Below are 24,215 nucleotides of genomic sequence, written 5' to 3' on the forward strand. Positions count from 1 at the left end.
CAGTCATAGTGAGCACTGCCACACAAATACGCGTCGTCATTAATACCTATTGGTCCGTGATTACTGTCGCCAAGGTCTCCCAACGACTCCCTCCCTTTGCGTATAAACCCACCACGATCAGATACGATAGTTGCCTAAGATTGGGTTTAAGGATATTCCTAGTCTTGCCTTGCGTGGGGAGTTTTTTTTTTTTCCTATTTTTTGACCGCATTAGCATGTATCTGCCTTGATTCGATACACTCTCGACTAGCCTACCCTACCATCTAGTCATCGCTTCTACGTTGCCAGGGAGTGCGCACTTCATCATGCCTCTCCAAGAGGGCAAACAGTCGTCGTCGGTTCAGGGAGATGGAGATGCTTCGCTGATCAATTCAAGACGCTTGGTTGATGTTGGTGACTCGGCAGCCACGGATGCGCCTCCTGCGTATAGCGAACACCATGATCAGTTCCAGCTGAGCCAGGCTGGGTTTGCTGCAGGCGCCGCTGTGACCGGTAAATGACGACTTTTTATTTTTATTTTTACCTTGAAGGCTATTCTGTAGCATGATAGAGCTATCAACAGTGGTGTATGGGATGGTTTTGTGGCTAACCAGCCCACGCTCTGGGTCGTTCCAACTCCAGACGATGGCCGGGTCAACATCAACATCAATCAGACGAGCTCCAGGTTTACGGACTTGCTCATCCCTGCCCTGAGAACTCAGACTCTACCCCGGGAAAAAATCACGGATCTCCCACCATCATATATCCCCCCAAGTTTGGGCGGCCTACCTGGCCAAGCCCCACCACCAAAGCTCAATGTCGTCGTGCAGATCGTCGGCTCTCGAGGCGACGTGCAGCCGTTCGTGGCTCTGGGAAAGGTCCTCAAAGACACCTACGGCCACCGCGTGCGTATAGCCACGCACCCTACATTCAAAAGCTTTGTTGAGGAGAACGGCCTTGAATTTTTCAGCATCGGTGGGGACCCGGCTGAGCTGATGGCCTTTATGGTCAAGCATCCTGGACTGATGGTACCATTTCAGGCCATCAAGGACGGTGAAGTCAAAAAGCGCAGGATGGGAATCGAGGAGATATTGCTCGGCTGCTGGCGCTCCTGCATTGAAGCTGGAGACGGCTCCGGACCGCCGCCACAGATGCATAAACGGAACGAGCCCCTGGATGAGAGGTTTTTTGTTGGGTCTGAGGGGCAAAAACCGTTTGTTGCGGACGCCATCATTGCAAACCCTCCCAGCTTTGCTCATATCCATATTGCCGAGAAGCTGGGAATCCCGCTGCACATGATGTTCACGTATGTGCTAGTTTTTTTTAACCCCATCTCGCTCGCTTCTCCCGTTTTCCCCAACGACGTCGTTTTTTGTTCAACCAAAACCCTGCGAGGAGCTAACAAGAATTCAGAATGCCTTGGTCACCTACCAAAGCCTTCCCTCACCCTTTGGCCAACATTCAGTCCAGCAATGCTACCGAGGTCATGACCAACTATGTTTCGTACACCCTCGTTGAAATGATGACCTGGCAGGGACTCGGTGACGTTATCAACAGGTTTCGCCTGAAAACTTTGGATCTGGAACCTCTTTCACTGATATGGGCGCCTGGACTTCTTTCGAGGCTCAGAATACCAACCACGTACTGCTGGTAAGTATATGTCACCAACTTGTACGTCAGTGCATCGGGCGGGTATCATAGAGCCGGCTGACTATATACTCCACAGGTCCCCTGCGCTGATTCCCAAGCCAAATGATTGGAACCCTGAAATCTCCATTTCTGGCTTCTTCTTCCTTAATCTTGCGTCCTCTTATACGCCTGAGCCCGACCTGGCCGCCTTTTTGGCGGACGGACCCCCTCCTGTTTATATAGGGTTTGGATCCATCGTGGTGGACGACCCTAATGCTTTAACGAAGATGATATTCGAAGCTGTGACAAAAACTGGCGTCAGGGCTTTAGTATCCAAAGGATGGGGTGGTATTGGGGCCGACTCTATTGGAATTCCTGATGGCGTTTTTATGCTGGGCAACTGCCCGCATGACTGGCTCTTCCAGCATGTTTCGTGCGTGGTACACCATGGTGGCGCCGGTAAGCAAATGAACAGATCAACTTCCTACAAGGCCTCAATCAGCAGAATAACTAATAAAATGCGGGGTGTTCAGGAACTACCGCGGCTGGTATCAAGCTGGGCAAGCCAACCGTTGTGGTTCCCTTCTTTGGGGATCAACCATTCTGGGGCTCGATGATTGCGAGGGCCGGAGCTGGCCCTGAGCCAGTTCCTTACAAGAAGTTGGATGCCGAATCACTAGCTGCTGCTATTCGCAAAGCGCTGGAGCCTGCGACACTGGCAAAAGCCAAGGAGCTTGGTGAAAAAATTCGAGAAGAGCAAGGCTGTGATGTTGGTGGCAAGAGCTTTCACGATTTTCTGGATATCGATGGCTTAAGATGCTCCTTGGCGCCCAGCCGTGTAGCTGTGTGGAGGGTTCGTCGCTCAAAAGTCAAGCTGAGCGCACTTGCTGCTGCTGTCCTCTTGGAGAAGAACATGCTCGAGCAGTCCGATTTGAAGCTGTGAGTCCGAGCCTACGAATATCTCAAGATTGAACGATTACCACTGACACCTTGTAAACACCAGATACCACGCCAAGGAGTACACCACCGAGGGTCAACCATGGGATCCCATCTCGGCAGTTACTGCTGCACTTATTGGTGACGTTGGCACGATCGCAATGACCATTTCCGATGTACCTCGGGAGCTTTTCAAAAGTAGGAAAAAGGTACCCAGCACGCCTGGAACGCCGTCCGCAGATGGCAAACCACAGGGCGACGCTGCTTCCATTGCAACATCTACAACAGCTGTAGCCAGCTCGGCATCTACAAGCGCTGTCTCTATTCCAAACCTCACCGTGAGTGGCACGGAGCATGTGAAGAAAGGAACTGCTTCCGAAGAGAATATGAGTGGTTCAGGTGCAAGGTCCCCCGGCTCGCCACAATCGGCAACCCCAGCTCGTACCCCTGAAGGCCAAGGCCGAAACAACCCTGGTCAAGAGTCCAACCGCACGGGGAGTCAGTCTCCAGGTGTGACGGTGCAGACAGCCATCGACACTGGAAAGGGGGTGGTGCGGATTGTTGACGCCGGCTTCAAGACACCGATGAACTTCTGTCTTGGTCTGGCCCGTGGCTTCAGGAATGCGCCCAGACTCTACAACGATGACAGTGTTCGCGCACCCGAGAGAGTCACCGACCTGGGCTCAGGGTTAAAAGTCGCTGGCAAGGAGTTTGGCCTCGGATTGTACGACGGCATCTCTGGCCTCATCACTCAACCCCTGAAGGGAGCCCAGAAAGAAGGTGGCGTTGGCGCTATCAAGGGTTTCGGCAAGGGAATTGGTGGTATTGTTCTGAAGCCAGCGGCAGCATTCTGGTCGATACCGGCCTACACAATGCAGGGCGTCAATGCGGAGATCCGTACAATGTGGAGCAAGAGCTGGCAGAACTACATCATCGCATCTAGACTTGCCCAAGGCCGGCAAGACCTCGCTAATGCGTCGTACCAAGAGCGTGAAGACATTACTCTTCGGTGGGCTTCCAAGAACGAGGAATTGAAGGGCTACTTTCAACTCAAACGCAAGTCAAAAGATTCCCAGAGCGGAGCTCTATCCCCTTCGGCAATGGATTCGGCCTCCCCGGGTACAGTCTCAAGTTCGTCGGTTCCCCCAACTGCTGGACCTTCTACTCTGGCAGAGCCCCCAAAGACAGGCTTCTGGCATACTCGGAAGCTATCTTTTGAGAAGCGCAAGCAGCTCCATGCTCAAAAAGAAGCGTGGAAAAGGGGACAGGCTGAGGGAGGAGGCGGTCCTTTGACTGCTGCGCCGCCGCAAGCTAGTTTCGAAGATGAGGAGTTGGAGCGCGCCATCCGTGAGTCTGTCAAACAGACGTCCAATGGAGATCCGGTTGAAGACGTCAGGATCGAGCAGGCAATTCGCCAGAGTGTTAGCGAGATGCACAGGCTCGAGAATAACAGCGAGAAGGCCAGCATCCTAAGGTATCCCGAGCCGGCGGCGACTGCAGTAGGCGCCCAGTCATCGGAAGACATCAGCGACGAGCAGTACCAGGCCTTGATTGAGGAAGCCGTACGGCAGAGTCTACAGAGCCACAATACAGCAGGCGGCTACCACAGCAAGGCCTTTGATGATGGCGGCGACGACGACGAGCAACTTCGACTCGCCATCAAGCAGTCGATGGAGCACGGACAACCTGCTTCCTACGGCGGAGGCGAAACGGACGATGATCTCAAGCGCGCTCTGTACGAGTCCAAAGCCGCACATAGAGAGCAACAGCACCGAGAAGCGGCTGCCCGGACAGAAGAAGAGGTAGTGTTGGAGTATATCAAGAAACAGAGTCTTGCAGAAAGTGAATATGCGCGCAAAGGCAAGGGTGCAGCGGCTGCTACCCCGGTCACTAGGGATGATGATGAGCATGATGAGGATTTAAAGAGGGCGTTAGAGGAAAGCCTGAAGATGAGTTCGGGGCGGTCAGGTGGCTTCTCTGGGCAGTAAGTGGGACCTTTACGGATGAATAGGCAGCATTTTCCAAATACATGACTAGAGAGATCGGTGGGAATACAATCACATATATGATGCCCAAGATGGGATCATCTGAGTTGAACAATGGCCTGGCTTATATTTCAACCTCGGCCTCTACTTCATACGCAGCATCCTCTTCTTCATGTTCACCGCCATCGATACTTTCTCGACAGATCTTCTTTGCGCCCATCTTGTAGATGACCAGCTTATTCAGCTGAAGATCCTCAGCCCATACGTAGTCCTCAAACTGGTCCAAGATTCCGGTCGCATCTATAACCACTTTGTCCTTGCCGAAACGCTTCCCACCCCCGCCGCTGCCTCTTCTCGAAGACCGCTGCCCACTCTTGGCGTATATGGTGTTGACCACGGTGGCATGCAGCTTCAGCGGCCGATTTTCAGCCACCATCAGGCCGGCGTCCTTGAACATGGCGGCCGCACGCTCGCAGAAGGACTGGAGGATGCTTGGCGAGGCTGCCAGCGGGGATTTCAGCGTCGGCTGCGCGTAGAGCACGGTGGCTTTGGAGGGGTCCTTTTGCATTGCGGAAAGACCACGCAGAGATATCGCCAGACCGGCGCCGCCCGCGTCCACCTCGTCTCCCTTCCCTGCGGCCTCGGCCAGCATCTCACGCGGCTTCATGATCCTCAACAGCGCAACGGCCCTGGCCAGATCGCCGCCGTTGTTACCGCCGAGCGCCATGACGCCCAGGGTCAGGTGCAGCGTGCCCAGCGGCCGCACGGCGTCCGGTGGGACCGCATAGCCCGTGGTGACCTCATCTCGGAAGGCGGACAGGGCCCGGGACAGCTGTGTGCGGACCGGGGATGCTGGCGACGAGGGCACAAGCGGGATTGCCAGGAAGTGGGTAAGGACGGGTCTGGCGTTTGCGGAGCCGCTCGCCGCCATGATGTGAGTAGAGGTCTTTTTGTCCCGTTCTGTGATTCAGTATGTTTCTGTTGATCATCCAGCACAAGTCCAGTGACGTGAGTGGCCCAATTTTTATCGAGATGTGAAGCTGTAGGCAAGTATCCAGTAGCAATCTTGGTGACTGTATTTGAAAGGTTACTCACACGATGCAGAGTAATTAATTAGAGTGAGGTCAGCTATTTGAGTGGCAAAAATTGACTAAATTTGTTAGTTAAATTCACTCAACATGTTTCTCTCTTCACTTGCTGTCTGGCCACTATGTTGGTTGAATAAACAAGAAAATCAATAAAAAGATCTTTCAAGGGAGGTACATTCAAAATTGCTTTTTATCAGCCAGTCTTCAAAGCAGCCTATACAATGTCCTTGGCAAGATGAGAGACTGGAATAGCTCTAGGTACCGAAGGCACGTAGGATCCCGGCCATAGAGCACCATCACACTGAATCGGACCACCTGCCTCTGAGAAGGTAAGCTGCCAAGAATATAGGCTAAAGCTGTCTCGCCAAAGCAATCAAGATTTGGTTCTGTTTTCACATGAGAGATTCTCGACTACGGTAGCAGATACCTAAACCTATATGCAGATGTATTTTGCATATATCTGGACCCACCATATTTTTTTTCTTCTTTTTTTTTTTTAGCCCCAAGCATAAGGCATAGCGCACAGTTGTAGTGCGGAACGACTATCATGTTTGGGGTAAAAATACCGCCCTCTCTGCACGGCACAATAAACTAGCCCCTGAGTGGATACAGTCTTGATAATTTTTACTCCGTAGTTGACGGGAAAGCCGTGCCGGGAGCCCTGGTCGGGCGTGAGGGAGAAAAAGTCTTCGTCGGATTATCATACTTCAAGCTGTATGCAGAATTTGTGTATTCCTGTCTCTACTGTCCACAAATAGTTCTTTCCCATGAGATGCTGCAGTATTTAGCTACTGGCAATCCGGTTTCTCCTTTTTTTTTCTGAAAACTTGACCCCATGAGCCAAAGTAATACGTACAGTACAGTACATACATGAAAAAGTACAACAATACGACCATGTGGCACAGCACCTCAGATAAGCAACGGGTGGCAATGCAATGACATACATCGAATTAGAGTACCGCTAATGTTTGTGAGGGGCAAATGCAAACGACCAAACCAAAGAGTAACAGGGATCTTAACCTGTACCGTGAGTCACTTTTCCCCCGCGACAAGGGGGCTGTCTTAACAACCGCGGGACGACTGGATCCTCCAAATCTTGCGGCGTCAATGTCTGCAGGAGGTGTCCCTTGGTGCCCAATGCAACAGTACAGTCTTGGCTTTTACGACACGTAGTGGCCCCACGCTGGCCGAAGCTTTCACCATAGTAACTTGATCGTAGTGACGCGTTCTGATGAGATGGGAAGAAGGCAAGCTGTCATCGGGAGATTGTAGTAGAAAAAGAATGACAGTGTAATTGTTTGTGGACTGTAGCTCGAAAATTCAATCATCCTCTGCAAGAGAATCTACTGCTAGTTATGAAGTTATTCAAAGAGGGAAGCTTGAAAGTAACCAAACTCCAGGGCCGGACCTGAATCTAGGCTCATCTCAAGGTGAGATGGAACACCTCCATGCCCGGTTGCTATCGGCCAATGCGAGGAGGAGGGGCAGACAGTTTCGTTGCCACAGAAAAAAAATCTTTTTTTCTTTTCTCTTGCGCAAGGCGGGCAAGGTGGGGCACTCTGTGGCCAACGTGAATGGAGGGGTAAAAAAAAGAGGGAGCCATCTGCGGGGCACCGGCGATGTATATCTTTTCATCGTCCGCGCAAAACTTTGCACAACGAACCCTTTCTCTTCCCTTTCTCGATCCTCGTCTTTGCATACCTGAAATCATCCGCATTTCAACCTGCAACTTTTACACACACATCACCATCTAAAAGAGAGCATCAATCCGCCAAAATGGGTAACAAGGAGAAGAGCCACCTTAACGTAAGTCTCATCCTCGTCGTCTACCAGATTCGCGAGCAGCCGCAACCCAATGAACCTCTCCATGAATCCATTCAGATCATGGCGAGATTCTTCGGGTCAGCGAGCCCAAAGGATCATAGACATACAGTCTTCAGCGAGAGATAGCTACTAATAATGAATCTCTGATCACAGGTCGTCGTCATCGGGTTCGTTACCTCGAATATCTTTTAGCCATCCTTCTCACGGCGTGGGATCCAAAGACGGAACACAGCTAACATGCAAATACTAGACACGTCGACTCCGGAAAGTCCACGACTGTAAGCATCTAAAAACCCATCCGCTACGAGATTTGGCAGATGAACCCCGAGGCTCTGCCACGAACGAATACACAAACATATGCTAACATCATTTCTACAGACCGGTCACTTGATCTACAAGCTGAAGGGTATTGACCAGCGTACGATTGAGAAGTACGAGAAGGTAAGCAATATTCTTTTTCCCCCTCTATTCAATTGCTCTCTACACATCCCCAATACGCACAACAAACTAGCGATTTTCTTTTTTTGTTCGCGGCGCATACTTTTTTTCAAGCCTGCCCCTCACTTTGGTGGGGGATCGAGGGTCTCACTTTTTCAACCCTTGTCATTTTCGTCATACACACAAAATTTCCCATAGTGGCCCGAGCGCCACTACTCCATGATTGACTTTTTTGGACTGTTACTAACAACCTCATAGGAAGCCGCCGAGCTGGGTAAGGGTTCCTTCAAGTATGCCTGGGTTCTTGACAAGCTCAAGGCCGAGCGTGAGCGCGGTATCACCATCGACATTGCTCTGTGGAAGTTCGAGACCGCCAAGTACCAGGTCACCGTCATTGGTATGTCTTGCATATGGGCTGCTGCACATACCCCTCCCCCCACTTGCAAATGCACCACCCCTGCCCGCGACAAGGCCCCTTGCTAATAAGGCTATCATGCAGACGCCCCCGGTCACCGTGATTTCATCAAGAACATGATTACTGGTACTTCGCAGGCCGACTGCGCCATTCTGGTCATCGGTGCCGGTACCGGTGAGTTCGAGGCTGGTATCTCCAAGGATGGCCAGACCCGTGAGCACGCTCTGCTCGCTTTCACCCTCGGTGTTAGGCAGCTCATTGTCGCCGTCAACAAGATGGACACTGCCAAGTGGGCCCAGTCCCGTTACGACGAGATTGTCAAGGAGACCTCCAACTTCTTGAAGAAGATTGGTTTCAACCCTGACTCCGTCCCCTTCGTCCCCATCTCCGGCTTCAACGGTGACCACATGATCTCGGAGTCTGCCGACATCAAGGCCAACATCAGCCCCAACGCTCCCTGGTACAAGGGCTGGACCAAGACCGTCACCAAGGACGGCAAGAAGGAGAAGGTCATCGGTGGTGCCTCGCTCCAGGACGCCATCGACGACGTCACCCCTCCCACTCGTCCCACCGACAAGCCCCTCCGTCTTCCCCTCCAGGACGTCTACAAGATCGGTGGTATCGGCACAGTTCCCGTCGGCCGTATCGAGACTGGTGTCCTCAAGCCCGGTATGGTCGTTACCTTCGCCCCCGCCAACGTCACCACTGAAGTCAAGTCCGTGGAGATGCACCACCAGCAGCTCCCCGAGGGTGTCCCCGGTGACAACGTTGGTTTCAACGTCAAGAACGTGTCCGTCAAGGACATCCGCCGTGGTAACGTCGCTGGTGACAGCAAGAACGACCCTCCTATGGGCTGCGCCTCGTTCAACGCTCAGGTCATCATCCTGAACCACCCCGGCCAGGTCGGTGCTGGTTACGCCCCCGTTCTGGACTGCCACACTGCCCACATCGCCTGCAAGTTCTCTGAGATCCTTGAGAAGCTTGACCGCCGTACCGGCAAGTCCATTGAGTCCAACCCCAAGTTCATCAAGTCGGGTGACGCCGCCATCGTCAAGATGGTTCCGTCCAAGCCCATGTGTGTTGAGACCTTCTCCGAGTACCCTCCCCTTGGTCGTTTCGCCGTCCGTGACATGCGTCAGACCGTCGCTGTCGGTGTCATCAAGAGCGTCGACAAGACCCAGGGCACCCAGGGCAAGGTATGTTCTCTCCCCTTCCCCATTGTCTTGCTGTTCATTACCAGAGTTTATCTAATACATTGCAACTACAGGTCACCAAGTCCGCTGCCAAGGCCGCCAAGAAATAAGCTGCTCAACCAACAGCAACATTTAATGTCGAGCCACGACAAGCACAAAGCATGTCGTAGCATTTTGAGCACTTCCTCGTTCGCAACGAGGTTCCGGTCAATTTTGCTTTATCACAAAAGAGTACTCGGTTCTTATTGGGGCACATGATGAAATGACGGTTTGGGATTTCGTAACTCAAAAAAAATTCGTGACATGTGCTTTAGTCTACATAGAGTCCTCAGAAAGTGATCTCGGCGTTTGGTCATGACTTGAACGAACTTTCTTATCTTCTACCTGAAGTCCCAGTTTGGTGTCCATATTTGCCCGTGACTTGAAATTTGTACATGAACAACAGGTTTATTATCTGTCTGTACTCTGTAGAGGTATGATAGGCTCATCTCACGGATCTTGTGAGCAGTGTTAAGGATCCTCTTTTCCCTTAGCAGCCATGCGACGAGTTGATGACGCCAAGACTAATATGCATGCCACGGGCAAGACGCAACTTGTCATAGCTGTTACCTCTTGAAAGTTTGTTGCGATTTTAGTGAGGCTACGACCAAATTATGCTGACCATCTGCAGACGATGCGCAAGCGAAGCGGGAGGCATGTAGCCACCACCGAAGCTGGAAAGGCCTCTTCAACCAGCTTCCTTTTCTTGGGAAATATCCATGTGCCCCCGCCATGGTGGGAGGCCTTTGGGCGCGGAACAGGTGGTGATGCGCGACGTGGATGGTGACAGCGTGGATTAACAGTATGGGCACGTCTCGAGCAGACTGTAAGATTTCCGCGGCATATATTGCATTACTTGGTGATATGTACAAAACACGGAAATGAATCTTTCAAGAAGAAAAGCAACACCAAGGATATGACCTATCCGATCTTCTTTGTATTCGTGGCTAACGGCATGTTGCTTTTTTGCCACTACTCGAGACCCTGGACGGACCCCGATGTAGAGCGTCTCGGCCAAGACCTTCAAGGGTACAGGTGACCGAATCCCCCCCATGATAACATTTTGTTCGGTCGGAGGGGACACCTTCATGGCGTCTGAGCAACATCAGTCTACTTGCGTGGGAGAGTAATTTTGCATCGGTGAATGAAAGAAGACGATTGAAGGAGATGAGACAGCAAGGGGCATGGGGAAAATCACTGATAAGCTGTATAAGCAATCTCTGACTGGTGCAAAGTGTTTGGTTGCCATAATGCTTCGCTTTTATACATTGCTTGATCGATCCTCGGGGAATATCTTGAGTTGCCTAGTTTGGTGTGTAAGCCACCGAGTCGGTTGGGGACAGGGCGCTAATGGAGGGAAGAAGAAGAAGAAAGAAAAAAAAAACATCAAGGGCCGTATGCAGGCGACCCACTAAACGAATCCGTTTTCTCTGTTTCTTCTTCCACTCCATTTGTATCGCGTCCCAGAAAGAGAGGCAGTTCCCGGGCCGAGCTTCAGAACTGCCGAGACTGATCAGATGCTGACGACGGCTGCTTTCACAAGTAAAGAATCGGATATGCAGAACAAAATAAAACTTTCCTAGGGCTGGTCGCCGCGACAGTGGCTTGCAGGTGCACGGTCTCGACACCAAAGCAGCAAGCAAGCAGTAGCAAAGACACAAGATCAAAAATGGAAAGCGGAGGTACAATACGCGCAATTGTTTCTGCAAACAGACGTCAGCGTAAAAAAGAACCGCATACTATGGGACATGGTAGCGATGATAAAGGGTTCCGGTTGACGGGTAGTCATCTAATGTTGTGAAGAACATCTCGGGCCTTTGTTTGCGTACCCTGAGAAGACAAGACAGGGGACGTTCAAATTTGAACTTCCCAAGTGGATCAAGAATTACACACATCCACGTGACACCCCTCGGATCACCACCTTCGCGTCCGACCCACTCTGCGGCTCATTGGCGGCTAGTGTCATTGACAGGACTAGGTCTATCTGTTGCAACTGTCGAATGTACCTTATCCGGCGCAATGACGAGTTTTTATGCTTACATTTTCGGTCTGTGAGGAGGCTCTGACATCAAGAAAGAAGAATAAGAAAGACAAGAAAAATCGGGCAGAACAAGCTGCGATACACCGAAAGTGGAAACCCGAAAACATTGGAAGTTATCCAACAAGGAAACAGTATCTGGACCAATCCTTGGGGGAAAAAAAATACTATGGCACACACAGCTCATCCGACCGTTTAGACGATCAGTTGTCAGGGACATACGGCATCATGGAGGGCATGTCGCGGTGGTTTATTGGGTCGGAGATTTTGATTTGTGTGGACAGAGTTCAACACAATGCCGCTCTCGGGCATTGTCCTGAAACGATGGGACAAAGATTGCATTCGTAGCTGGCTCGAGTCTCTCTCACTGTCCCCTCCCTCCTCCAAGGCAAACTTACGTCTCCTACACATGACCACGGACCCGATGTCAACGTCTCACTGCTTGGCATGGAGCTGGTCAACGTGGAGACAAGGCGAAGAAAGACAAGGAGGAACATCCTTGCCGACTCTCTCTGTCTCTGTCTCTCTCTGTCTGGCTCTTGTCACGTACGGAAACACATCAGCAAACACTGCTTTTGGCACTGAAAGGACGCGCAAGTCCGTGCCTGGCCCATGGATGCACAGCAAGGCCGCAGGAAGGAAATACATACTTTCCATATATGAGCCCATCGCTCTCTGTTTCATAGCCTGCACACCCTCACTCATCCGTCTCTCTGTCAGCAACAAGATACCGCCGCAAATCATAAAACCCACTACACCCGAGCGCCAAGATGGCGTCCCAGTGGGATCAGAGGGCACTCAGCCGAAGCGATTCGCGGGTACAACACTACGACTCCAACGGCAGGGAGTCTCACATGAGCCACTACGTCGATGCTCGTGCGACCATGGACGATCACGACCAAGACGACTTGGAGTATGACCATGACGACTCGGAATCATCAGTAATCTCGGAGGAGCTCGACGACGACATGGGCATGGCCTCGGAGACGGATGAGGGCTCTGACAGCGGTGGCCAGACTCCAATGACGGAGCGTGCCGCCCTCGAGCTCGACGTCGATGAGGAGGACCCTCAGCTGTACACAGCATCAAGCGGGAGGGATACATCCTTGTCGGAGCGGCCCATGGACGATGACGAGGATGAGGAAGACGACGACGACGACGACGACGAAGAAATATTCTCAACCTCTGATGACGACCCCTCAGAGGGCTCATCGTCCTCGTCCAACGGCAAAGAGACCCCCGTGGACATGAACGCAGTTTCTATAATGGAGAAGAGGCTCTCTTCAGAAGGCTCGCAGACGCCAGAACCAGACCAATCGCGGGACCTCGAGTCGGCCGCTAAGGGCCCGCCCGAGTGGAAACCCTCCAAGGAGTTCATACTGGCCTTCTCCGCCTTGTCGGTGATCTCGCTCGGCGCGGCGTTCGATGCCACCAGTCTCTCCGTGGCCATACCAACAATTAGTGCCCACCTAGGCGGCACGGCGCTGCAGGCCTTTTGGTCGGGGACGTCGTTCCTGCTTGCAAGCACGGTGCTGCAACCCACCGTTGCTGGGTTGAGTAACATTTTTGGAAGGAAGAATGTGAGTGCATCTTTTATGAGTGACCCCCGCTCTGATATCTGATATCGGGATCTTTTGTTGCTGACAGTCATGTTCTCATATTCCAGCTCATCTATATCACCCTGACCTTCTTCCTTGCTGGTTCGATAATATCCGCTCTTGCAAACAACTTTATGGTGCTGATTACTGGAAGGACAATCCAGGTGAGCCTTTGGAGTTCTACGCGGACCGATTTGCTGAATGATTAAAACAGTGACGCTGACATTGCATATTCTCACCAGGGTGTTGGCGGCGGTGGCTTGCTTGCCATGACAGAAGTTATCATTACCGATCTGGTTCCTCTTCATGCACGAGGAACATGGTGAGTCTTGTCACTTGTTCTTCATCCTTGGCAGACATTGGCTAACAGGCGGTCGTCTCTTTCTCTCTTCTAGGTTCTCCGTTCTCAGTGCTGTCTGGTCCGTAGGCACAGTCATCGGTCCGCTGCTGGGCGCCGGCTTTGCGCAAAACGTCAACTGGCGGTGGATCTTCTGGATCAACCTGCCCATCATAGCCTGCTCTGGCATTTTTGTCATCCTGTTCCTGAACCAGGCCCCCATTCCCGGTAACATGAAGAAGAAGCTGGCCCGGTTTGACTGGGGCGGCTCGCTGATCTTCACAGCCAGCGCAACCTCGTTCCTGTTCGGCATCACCACTGGCGGTGTGCAGTACCCGTGGGGTTCGTGGCACGTCCTCGTCTCCATCCTGGTCGGCCTGGCTGGGATCGTGCTCTTTGGGTTCTGGGAAGTCAAGGTGGCCAAGAATCCCATGATTAGCAAGGGGATCTTTAACAACGTGAGTTTGCCATTGCCGCATTTTCTAGTGGACTCTCATGTCTTCTGAGAAAGAATTTTTGTTGCTAATTTGTGTACGTGATTCTCGGTCAAACAGTGGGACATGATTGTCAACTACATCATGACAGTCTTCCACGGTGCTATCCTATGGTCTATCGTCTTTTTCTTGTGTAGGTTGGCCATACGACCCGCTGCTGGCTTGTCGCATAAGTAGACTTGACGGTTGAGCTGACTAGAAACGATCGCGACAGTGCTATACTACCAAGCCGTCAAATTTTATACTCCAATCATCTCTGCGGTCGCCGCCCTTCCGGAGACGCTCACTGTTGCCCCGGCAGGTATTGTTGTCGGTCTTGTGGTCATGCTCACGGGGTAAGTTGTGCTCTTTTCATGTTGGACAATTCATCAACCAGTGTCGCGCAAGCTAACAAAGTTGTACCCTCAACGCAGTCGCTACCGCTGGTCGATCTGGATCGGCTGGGCTCTCACCACTCTCGGCAGCGGTCTTCTTGTGCTGCTCATGCCCAAGACGTCGATTGCCGGCTGGATCTGGCTCAACATCCCCGTGGGCATCGGCACAGGCATGCTTTTCCCGGCCATGGCCCTGTCGATCCAAGCCGCTTGCAAGCCGGCGCTCAACGGACAGGCGGCCGCCTTCTTCTCCTTCCTGCGCACGTTTGGCCAGGCCCTGGGCGTCGCCATCTCGGGCTCCATCTTCCAGAACGCCTTCAAGGCGCGGCTGCTCAAGACGCGCAACTACCACAACCTGGCCGACGAGTTCTCGCGGGACGCGACCATCATCGTCGAAATCATCCGGCTCATGGACGACGGCCCCTTGCGCAGGGAGCTGGTGGACGCCTACAACGGAGCCCTGCACATGATCTGGGTCGCGTGCATCGCCTTTGCCGGCCTCTGCTTCCTGCTCAGCCTGACCATCAAGGGCTACTCGCTCCAGCAGGAGCACGTCACTGACCAGGGGCTCATTGTCAATGGGAAGGCGGTTGGTCCGACGGGCAGGGCCGAGAAGGGGAAGAATGCCGCCCCGAGGGAAGCATGAGTGAGGTAGACTGTACAGGGTGAGCTAGTTGGGGACGAATGGTGGGGGAGATATTCATAGCGCCTTTGTTGCACCATTTGTATCGTGGCCTCGGGGCTTGGATGCGACCTTTGCTTTTCTTTTCTCATTGTTCTGGGGAATAAGCATAACCGGAGCGGTTTTTCTTTTCTTTGTCTTTTTTTTTATATTTTTTTTTATCTCATATGTTCTATAGACATAAGATTAGTTACATCCTTTGTGGATGTTTTGACGGAGCTTGGCTGGCAGATAGGACATGCTATCTCCAACATGCCGTGCTTGTAGGGATAAATGGGTAATCAACACCATTCATTTCTATTGGTGTTCTCTTAGATTCAAACATAATGCAGCATTTTCGACCGAGCAGTGATCATATCTTAACCAGTTGTAACAAATTCGGTGGCTGCTGAGCCTTGTCTATAGGTCATGGTCGGAAGGGAAGCGCTATCCCTGTCAACCCTGGGCACTTGCTAGGGACGACAGTATAGTTATATCCCACCTGTAGTAGGGGCCGTCATATAACTTGATCAGGCCGCCCTCAAACCGACCAGGACCGACCCCGGCAGCCACATGCACGAACTGTGTGGCTCTTTCTCAAAGGTAATATTATTTGTCAGGGTTAGATTGTAACGCCGAGCAGAACTCCCCCTGTGTCAACTGTTGCTCCCATCTATTATAGTCATTTTGAAACAACTGTGTAAAAAGCGCACAGCTGATTTAATATTGGCTATACTTACACACTTGTGGGCTTGGCAGTCCTTGTTGGAGTTCACGCTTTTGAGCAGGATGTGACTGTTGAATCTCGAGGTACTCCTTCCTGATGTTTTGTTTGCATCGATATTTCTGTGTTTATGATTTTGGTTTTGTTTTCTTTGTTTGTTTTTATAATATGTTCGCCTGGGGAATGTGAGCAAAGCTCACGAGCACATTTTTGGCAAGTATCTGAGCTGACACGTGCGTGCATCAGTGACGCGGAAGGGTATTTCAACCAGGGTCTTTATGATTTCTTCTTCTTTTGTATATATTTCATCCATTATTGTACAGAGACAGACTCTTGGCCCCGAAGAAAGAAAGTATGAGTTGCAGGATGAGAGTCTGGACCTAAAAATGCTGGTTGAAATGAAGTTCAATGGACCAACAGGCGCTAAATGCACCCGCAACACCCCCACTTGCCCGCCTCCAACAAGGCCGAGCTGCCCCGTCTGATCTGACGTACGTCGAACGCTGCTGTCGTCACAATACCAAAGCATCCAGCTTCCCGCTCGGAGCTCCCTTACCAAGTGAAACACTCAGACATTCCCGAAAGCCAGCGCCGTTCTCTTTTTGTAGCTAGCTTCTAGACTGTATGGACTTCAAGTAAAAGCATACTTACGCGTCCGAGTCTCCTCCCACACTCAAAGCACCCACAGCCTCAATCGGGCGATTGAAAGAAGCGGTCGTCGTCCCGATACCTCGTTAGCTCCAGCCTGCAGCTTCCACAACCACAACCACACCACGAGACCGTCCGAAGTGAACCGAAATCGAAACCGAACACACTCAACAGCCGAAAACAAATCAACAACTACAGCGGGCGAACTGCCCCCGACGCCTTCAATCATGGGGGGAATCGACCAAGACAACTTCTCAAACATTTCATGGCAAAGTGACCGGCTTGGTGCTGGAAGCTCAGCGGCGCATCAACATGGCGGCCAAGATTCGGAACAGCCCGCCGCCCACACCCAAGCGGAACCCCAGCCTAACTACACCAGCATGATCGTTCACGGCATAGGCTTGGGCGATGAGGTGCTCGAGTGCAACGTCTCAAGTCCGCTCAAGGAGAACGACGGCACCAAGGATGCGTTTGTCTCGTATCTAGTAACTACACATGTACGTCTTTATGCACATTTGACTCCAACGGAATCCGACTTTTGTATCTGACCTTTTGTGATTCCCACCTCCAGACAACATTTGCCGACTTTCAAAAACCCGATGTGTCGGTGCGTCGACGATTCACAGACTTTGTGTTTCTGTTCAAGACACTCTCGCGGGAGTACCCGGCATCTGCCGTCCCTCCGCTGCCCGATAAACAGCGAATGGAGTATGTGCGGGGAGACAGGTTTGGCAACGACTTCACCTCGCGCCGCGCCTTCTCCCTCCGCCGGTTTCTCGCCCGCTGCGCCTTGCACCCTGTGCTCCGCCGCAGCGCCATCCTGCACACATTTCTCGAGTCGCCAGACTGGAACGCCACGATGAGGTCACGAGCCAGTAGGAGCGTCTCGATGAGTGGCACCTCGAGTGGCGAGTCGGGAAGCGCCCACTACGGCGGTGGTTCAGGCGGTGGTGGCAGCACGGGAGGCGGCAACAGCCTGGCCAACAGTGTTTTTGATAACTTTGCCGACACCTTCATCAACGCCTTCACAAAGGTGCACAAGCCGGACCGGCGCTTCATAGAGGTGCGCGAGAAGAGCGACAAGCTGGATGAGGACCTGGCCCACGTGGAGAAGGTGGTTGCGCGGGTCAGCCGGCGCGAGACGGACATGGAAGCCGACCACAAGGACCTTGCAGAGCAGTTCCAGAAGCTGATCGTGCTGGAGCCAGGCGTCGAGGGCCCCGTGCGCGCATTCGCCGCGTCAGTCGAGGACACAGCGCAGGGTCTGCGGGGCCTGAGGGAGGCCACGGAGCAGGATTACCTGGGAAGCCTGCGGGACCTGGCCGCGTACAGCGGGGCGCTCAAGAACCTTCTCAAGGCGAGGGAGCAGAAGCAGCTCGACTTTGAGCAGCTGACCGAGTACCTCAACAAGAGCTCCGCCGAGAGGGATGTTTTGGCGTCAGGTGGGTACTCGTCTGGGGGCGCGCTGGCGGGCGCTGGAGGGTTCATCCGCAGCAAGATCGAAGACGTGCGCGGTGTGGACCATGAGCAGAGCCGGAGGGAGAGGCTACGGAAGCTCGAGCTGCGGATCGAGGAGCTGACGGTCGAGGTGGAGAGGGCCAAGAAGACGTCTGAGTTGTTCGACGAGGAAGTCATCAGAGAGGTGTCTGACTTTGAGCGGATCAAGCGGATCGAGCTCAAGAGGCAGTTTGGTAGCCTGGCCCAGTCTCACACTGATTTTTACGATGCCACCATCGACGTGTGGGAGAAATACGTCAAGGAGATGGAAAAGGAGGGCGTCGTGGCGGCTTAGCAATGAATGTTGGCATCAGTAATTGACTATCTAGTTCTTAGTGTTTATTTTACACTTTTTTTTTTTTTTTTCTCTCTTCTCTTCTTTTGGGTTGCAAATGGGAACTGTGGGATGTTATTTGGGTTCACTTTGAGTCACAGGATTGTTTAGTGAGTTGGCCCATCCGGGGCGTCCACGTAGGCCGGCGCTTGTTAATTATCGATATCATTTTGATCTCATTCCAGATTTCGGTTTGAAACTGATGGATGTATTAAAGTCCGAAAGCGGTGGGGAGTTCAAGGTCGGCCTAATAGCGTGGCTACGTACTTACATAATCAACATTTTAGTGGAGCTAGGCACGTCAATGAACGACAAGGATATGATGAACGCGCTTGGGCTTGGTTGGAGTTGGTGGCTCCAGAAGGCGAGCTTTGCGACCAGCTACCGCCGACGTCAATTTGATACATTTGCGGTGGTCCATCTCCAGCAATAAACCGCATCACGACATCATCTTTGCGGCCCAGACCTGCGCGCAAACCTCTTTTTGATCTCCCTCAGTCCATTAGCACCTCTAGGACAGGCTGGGAATCGCGCATACACGCTGCATTCGCATTAGGCTGGCTGCATCAAGCACGCTTGTTGCCCCGTCAAACTCACAAGCCGACTGATGACTGCTTGGAGGGCAGTCAGTCGCCTCGGCTACTTCTACAACCCGGTTGGTCATCAGCAAGATGTCTGCTCATACGTAAACAAACAAACCAAGCAATCAATACTAAATTTTTTCCCCATAGAAATGCGATCATAAACCACCAGCTGGAGGCGCTTGACTGACTAGGTCACAACTACTTCACGTCGCCAGTCACGCCTGCCTCACCACATCTACGAGTTGTCTTCTCTCTCGATTACCGATTGCTGCTCGATTGGAACGCACGAAAAGCCGACAAGGACGCCATCGTCTTTAGGCAAAAATGGAGGACGCCTCTAACAGTGGCGGCGAGCCCGACCTCTACGCCTGGGTCGTGATGAGCCAGGAAGTGGAGGTCGAGGTCAATTTCGTCGAGAAGCAGCTCACTGGCTTTGCTACACTCTCCATCGTTCCGCTAAATGGCGACAATCACAAATTCGAGACAGTCCGCATCGATGCGCGACAGATGGATATCGACACGGACAAGATCACGGTCAACGGCAATAAGGTCAAGGCCGTCTACCACGATCCCTATGACGAACTCGACATTCCCGACGGCTTCAACTGGGATGGCCAGCAGTTCCACTACCAGCAGAAGCGTATCAGTCAAATACTGACCCGCACGACTCCCGAGGTGCCCGTATCTGTTCAGAGCAAGAGCGGCCACTCACCTTCGTACGGGTCTCTGGAGGTTTCTCTGCGTCCGGAGGAGATCATGGTCAAGAAGGGAGGCTTCAAGATCCGTGTCAAGAATAACGATTTCGAGTCGAGCAAGGTTCTTCAGTACGACATTGTCATACCCTTCCGTTCACGGCCCTTCAGGGATGGCTTTCAGTTTGTTGGCGTGGAGGAGACCGACACCAGGTATCCGCACTTTTACACGAGGAACTCTGAGGGCCTGGGAATGGCCTCATGTATCTTTCCATGTATCGACGACCCCGGTGCTAGGTCCTACTGGACTCTCAAAGTCAAGATCCCACGCACACTGGGCGACGCTTTGAAGCAGCCACTACTTACCCAGCGCTCGACTACCAAGAATGGTGCCGACGCCGATGAGTCCCGGTTTGCCCTGACGGAGGAGGACAAGCTGCTCGACATGACCGTCGTTGCGTCTGGTATCCTGGTTGGCGAACACTCGGACAAGGATGACGACTCCAAAAAGACGATGGAGTTTCAGATCACGGGCAAAGAGATGTCTGCGCAACACGTGGGATTTGCCGTGGGCCCTTTTCAGCACGTTGATTTGTGGTCCGAGTTCCGAACCGAGGCCGACGACGACAAGCTTGGAAAACTAGCCATCAAAGTCCACGGTTACTGTTTGCCCAGGAGGGAGGACGAAGTGCGATTTACTTGCGAGCCCATGAGCATGGCTGCCGATTTCTTTGCCACCAAATTCGGCCAGTACCCGTTTGACAGTTACAAGATGTGCTTCGTTGACGACATGATCACGGACACGGCGCCACTGTGTTCTTTTTCTCTCTGCAGCAGCAGGCTTTTGTACCCCCATGATATTATCGACAATGAAAGCGAGGTGACGAGGGAGCTAGTGCATGCGTTGGCTAGCCAGTACTTTGGCATCAACATCATTCCCGATACGATTTCCGATGTCTGGGTGACTATCGGTATATCTCACTACATTACAGATTTGTTCATGCAGCAGCTGTGTGGAAACAACCACTATAGGTTTCAGATGAAGACCAGGGCCGACAGGCTGGTTGAAGAGGATGTCAACAGGCTTCCCCTGGATCAACTCGGCTACCATCTCGATCTCGGTGATTATCAGGCTGAATTCATGGCTCTCAAGGCGCCGTTGGTTCTTTTCATACTTGACAAACGGATGACAAAAAAGGCATCGCACAATGGTATTCGAAGAGTGGTCCTGCGGCTGGTGTCCAGAAGTAACACGGAAGCTAGTGATGTACGATTCATATCGTCAGAGTCGTTCAGGAAGCAATGCGAGAAGGTGCATAAAGGGGCTTCCCTCGAGCTTTTCTGGCAGCAATGGATCCAGTCAGCCGGCTGTGCGAGATTTGACATGTCTCAACGGTACAACAAGAAGCACTCCAGGGTCGACTTGACGGTGAGGCAGCCCGAGGAAAAGTCACAACTTCCCCAGCCCCCGCTCAACAAGAACAATTTCTGGGGGGTTCTGCAAGACGGACGACACGTCCCAGCGGAGAAGAAGGAAAACGTCAGCGTCTGGTTCACGGGACCGATCACGATCGGTATCCACGAGGCTAACGGCACCCCGTACGAACATGTCGCCGAGATCCAGAGGACAGGGCCTAGACAATTCAAGGCTATTGAAATGCCTTACAATACCAAGTACAAACGACTGAAGCGCACTAGGAGGCAGAAGGAGAGAGCGCAGGCGCTTGCGCAATCCGGCGAAGGCGGGGAACAAGCTGAAGAGGCGGTTCTCTACTCGCTTGGTGACGTGCTGCAAAGCCCAGAGGAGGAAAAGGAATGGGGTCTGGCGGACTGGACGCCCGAACAAGTCAAAGCTATGGAACAGGACTCTTTTGAGTGGCTCAGGATCGACGCGGACTTTGAATGGATCTGCTCCATGAAGACGAACATGCAGCCTTGGATGTATGTCTCGCAGCTGCAGCAGGATAGGGACGTGGTTGCACAACAAGAGTCGGTGCTCTGGTTGTCGCAAAAGGCCGGTGGAGAGATCCTGGCCACGGTGCTTGGGAGAACGTTGATGGACACGCGATACTACCATGGCATCCGCACGCAGGCTATCAAAGCGCTGCAGAAACAAGTATGGACCAAGGAAGAGGAGAGCCTGGATCCAGACTCTGGGATCGTGAACAAGCTAAAGAGGACCGACGCAGGTGGTCTGCGGATTCTGATGAAGGCTTTCAAGGCCTTTTTCTGTTACCCAGACTCCCAGACGCCTCGCCCCAACGACTTTTCCAACAAGATGCAGTATGCGGTGCAAAGGGCCATACCGGAGGCCATCGCTCGAGTTCGAGAGAAGGGCCGTTGCCCCCGCGAGGCGCAACGGTTCCTCCTGGAGCAGCTCCAGTTCAACAACAACACGGGCAACGAATATTCGGATCACTTCTACGTGGCGGGCTTGCTAGACGCCCTCGCCACCAGCCTTATTCCAGACAACAGCGTCGAGACGGTTACACTGCGCAATTCGGATGACCCAGAAGCTGCACTGGATGAAGAGTTCCTCGAGTCCGCGCTGCAGATGATCGAGCGTTATCTTCGAATGGACGAGTGGACAAACTCTTACCAGAATATCTGGACAGTCACGGCGCTAGGCTGCAAGCAGAAACTGATGAAGGCCGGCGTGATCCCCATCTCAGCCATCGATTTTGTGCGATATCTGCAGGACAGCACCCTGGATCTGATTTCGATCAAGGCGTTTGAGGCGCTGGTGGACTTGGGCTTCCTGTTCAATAAGAAGATCTTGCGACTCCTGCTGGCATACATGACAACGCACTTTTCCCCCTTTATGCGCGACCGCCTCTTCAAGGTGTTCGCATGGGGCGTAGCCGGGCTGGCGTTTGGCGAATACGACGAGTTGAAGTCAAAAGCCGAACAACAAGCGAAGCTCAAGGAGGACGACGAAGCCGAGGATGAGCTCGATGGCGACAGCCTTATGATGGTTAACGCCGATGCAATCCTGGAGCGCAAAAAGGCCAAGGAAGCACGTAGGACGACCGTTGACGCGGCCGTGGCGGAGTTGAGGAAGGAGTTTGGCAAGTCAGAGCGGCAGGATCTCATGATCGAGATTTGGAGGGCTGCCACTTCGCCCATCATTGGGCTGAAGGAGCAGAGGAGCCTGCTGGACATGTGCGAGACGCTCTTCGAGGCCGACTACTCGTGCAGGGTCACCTTCAGGCATCCGACAAAATGGCAATGTGAGCGAGGCCCAGCGGAGCCTAGGAAGCTGATTGTTCACTTCAAGGCCGTTCAGCGGGAGATCACCAAGCGTCCAGAGCCCAAGCCGGAGGAGCAGCCTGTCAAGCCAATCGCTGTGCCAGCTGTGCCTCCAACAGTGACACCGGCCGCCGCGCCTCCTGCGCCGACTCCCACACCCACGGCGGCACTATCGCACACGCCGATGGAGGGAGTGGTTGCGACACCAGCTATGCCAGCACCACCCCAAAGACAAGGTTCCACCAAGATCAAGTTCAACGTCAACAAGGGGGTAGACAAGTCTCGGCAGAACAGTACCACGCCGGCGCCGAAAGTATCGGCCACGGTGCCAAAAGTATCGACTACGGTGCCAAAATTATCGACTACGGTGCCAAAGGTATCGACCACGGTGCCGAAAGTATCGACCCCGGCACCAGCAGTTGCGGAATCACCGTCGACAAAGGTTCTGGGTGGCTCCATCTCTGCATCTCCTTCCACCATGCAACCTACATCAACGCCCACGACTCAGCGAACGGCGCTCCCTTCAGGAAGCATCAGTGGCAATGGCGGCTTGCTTAAGAAGCCAAGCAAACCAATCAGCACTCCGGTTAACGGCAGTATCAAAAGGAAGTTGGACGATGCCTCGGCACCGCCGTCTAAATCGCCGAGGCCTACTAAAATCGTTAGGGTGCGGGTGCCGCAGTACATTCAAAAGTTGCGGCCTGACACGCGGCAGCAGATTCTTAAAGAGAACGCGCTCAAGGCCACATCCAGCCGCCAACACAGCTCCACTGGCGAGGGCTCGGTAACAGCCAAGCCGGCTAGGAAGCCGTTGCCGTCGGGATCTGCTCCCTCGTCATCAACACCTCAGCAACAGAAGGTGCGCAAGCCGCTGCCGAACAAATCATCGCCGGCTACCACAAGTGCCAGTGAGAGGAAGGAGGCCCCGCCACCGCTTGACCCGGTGCGCGCGGTCCAGACACAAGCTGCCACGGCGGCAAGCCCGACCCCCTCATCTGGAACTAAATTGAAGATCAAGTTCAAGGTGAAGGCACCGCAGCCTCCACCCCAATGAAGAAGAGAAGCGGATAGAACTACTTTTTCTCAGGGGGGGTTTTTTTTCTTCTTTTTCTTCTGTGTATAAATAATAATCTGGAACCAAGGCTAAATATGGGCAGGCAGGCAGGCATTCATTAGGCTGAAAGCGATCATTGTTTTGCTCGGGGCGTCATTGGAGGGTGAAAATAGGATACTTGGATTTGTTTCCTGTGTTTATTTTTTTTTTTTTTTTCCATCGTTGTGTGAAGCAGATTGCGATGTCTATTTTATACCAATCCCTGAGCCTGGTATAAGTATATGCCCAGTAGGCGGAAGTTACAGAAGTGCCTGATTATTTGCCTTGTTAATGTTGTATGGTCCGCTTCATGCAGGAATTACTATCTGCGCGGGTGACAGAATGCTATCCAGTGGATAAAGGGCC

The 24,215-nt window shown here is 52.7% G+C and overlaps 7 protein-coding genes across 7 annotated transcripts; 5 read left to right on the forward strand and 2 right to left on the reverse strand.

The window, feature by feature from the left end:
- Window positions 1-305: 305 nt before the first annotated feature.
- On the forward strand, window positions 306-5,463 carry PpBr36_05680 (uncharacterized protein; the record flags this gene model as incomplete). Its single annotated transcript, XM_029892833.1, has 7 exons — window positions 306-492; window positions 622-1,285; window positions 1,393-1,629; window positions 1,706-2,067; window positions 2,142-2,547; window positions 2,612-4,528; window positions 4,689-5,463. Coding segments are annotated over 7 exons (4,548 nt in total), but the record flags the coding sequence as incomplete, so codon positions are not given.
- On the reverse strand, window positions 4,654-5,460 carry PpBr36_05681 (uncharacterized protein; the record flags this gene model as incomplete). The annotated part of the gene is made up of 1 exon (XM_029892834.1): window positions 4,654-5,460. One exon carries the CDS (start codon window positions 5,458-5,460, stop codon window positions 4,654-4,656), a length of 807 nt encoding a protein of 268 aa, XP_029746617.1.
- Window positions 5,464-7,393: 1,930 nt separating the features above from the next.
- On the forward strand, window positions 7,394-9,597 carry PpBr36_05682 (uncharacterized protein; the record flags this gene model as incomplete). The annotated part of the gene is made up of 7 exons (XM_029892835.1): window positions 7,394-7,423; window positions 7,595-7,608; window positions 7,692-7,719; window positions 7,820-7,882; window positions 8,138-8,276; window positions 8,379-9,490; window positions 9,562-9,597. 7 exons carry the CDS (start codon window positions 7,394-7,396, stop codon window positions 9,595-9,597), a joined length of 1,422 nt encoding a protein of 473 aa, XP_029746616.1.
- Window positions 9,598-12,334: 2,737 nt separating this feature from the next.
- PpBr36_05683 (uncharacterized protein) lies at window positions 12,335-15,013 on the forward strand (the record flags this gene model as incomplete). Its single annotated transcript, XM_029892836.1, has 7 exons — window positions 12,335-13,144; window positions 13,231-13,326; window positions 13,405-13,484; window positions 13,558-13,957; window positions 14,054-14,126; window positions 14,208-14,328; window positions 14,407-15,013. The coding sequence occupies 7 exons, from the start codon at window positions 12,335-12,337 to the stop codon at window positions 15,011-15,013; spliced, it is 2,187 nt and encodes a 728-aa protein (XP_029746615.1).
- A 471-nt stretch (window positions 15,014-15,484) lies between these two features.
- PpBr36_05684 (uncharacterized protein) lies at window positions 15,485-15,960 on the reverse strand (the record flags this gene model as incomplete). Its single annotated transcript, XM_029892837.1, has 3 exons — window positions 15,485-15,610; window positions 15,769-15,874; window positions 15,953-15,960. The coding sequence occupies 3 exons, from the start codon at window positions 15,958-15,960 to the stop codon at window positions 15,485-15,487; spliced, it is 240 nt and encodes a 79-aa protein (XP_029746622.1).
- Window positions 15,961-16,627: 667 nt separating this feature from the next.
- Window positions 16,628-18,192, forward strand: PpBr36_05685 (uncharacterized protein; the record flags this gene model as incomplete). Its single annotated transcript, XM_029892838.1, has 2 exons — window positions 16,628-16,897; window positions 16,972-18,192. 2 exons carry the CDS (start codon window positions 16,628-16,630, stop codon window positions 18,190-18,192), a joined length of 1,491 nt encoding a protein of 496 aa, XP_029746621.1.
- A 947-nt stretch (window positions 18,193-19,139) lies between these two features.
- On the forward strand, window positions 19,140-23,810 carry PpBr36_05686 (uncharacterized protein; the record flags this gene model as incomplete). The annotated part of the gene is made up of 1 exon (XM_029892839.1): window positions 19,140-23,810. The coding sequence occupies one exon, from the start codon at window positions 19,140-19,142 to the stop codon at window positions 23,808-23,810; it is 4,671 nt and encodes a 1,556-aa protein (XP_029746620.1).
- Between the last annotated feature and the right edge of the window lie 405 nt (window positions 23,811-24,215).

The sequence above is a fragment of the Pyricularia pennisetigena genome (assembly GCF_004337985.1).
Source record: "Pyricularia pennisetigena strain Br36 chromosome 4 map unlocalized Pyricularia_pennisetigena_Br36_Scf_6, whole genome shotgun sequence".
Taxonomy (NCBI): domain Eukaryota; kingdom Fungi; phylum Ascomycota; class Sordariomycetes; order Magnaporthales; family Pyriculariaceae; genus Pyricularia; species Pyricularia pennisetigena.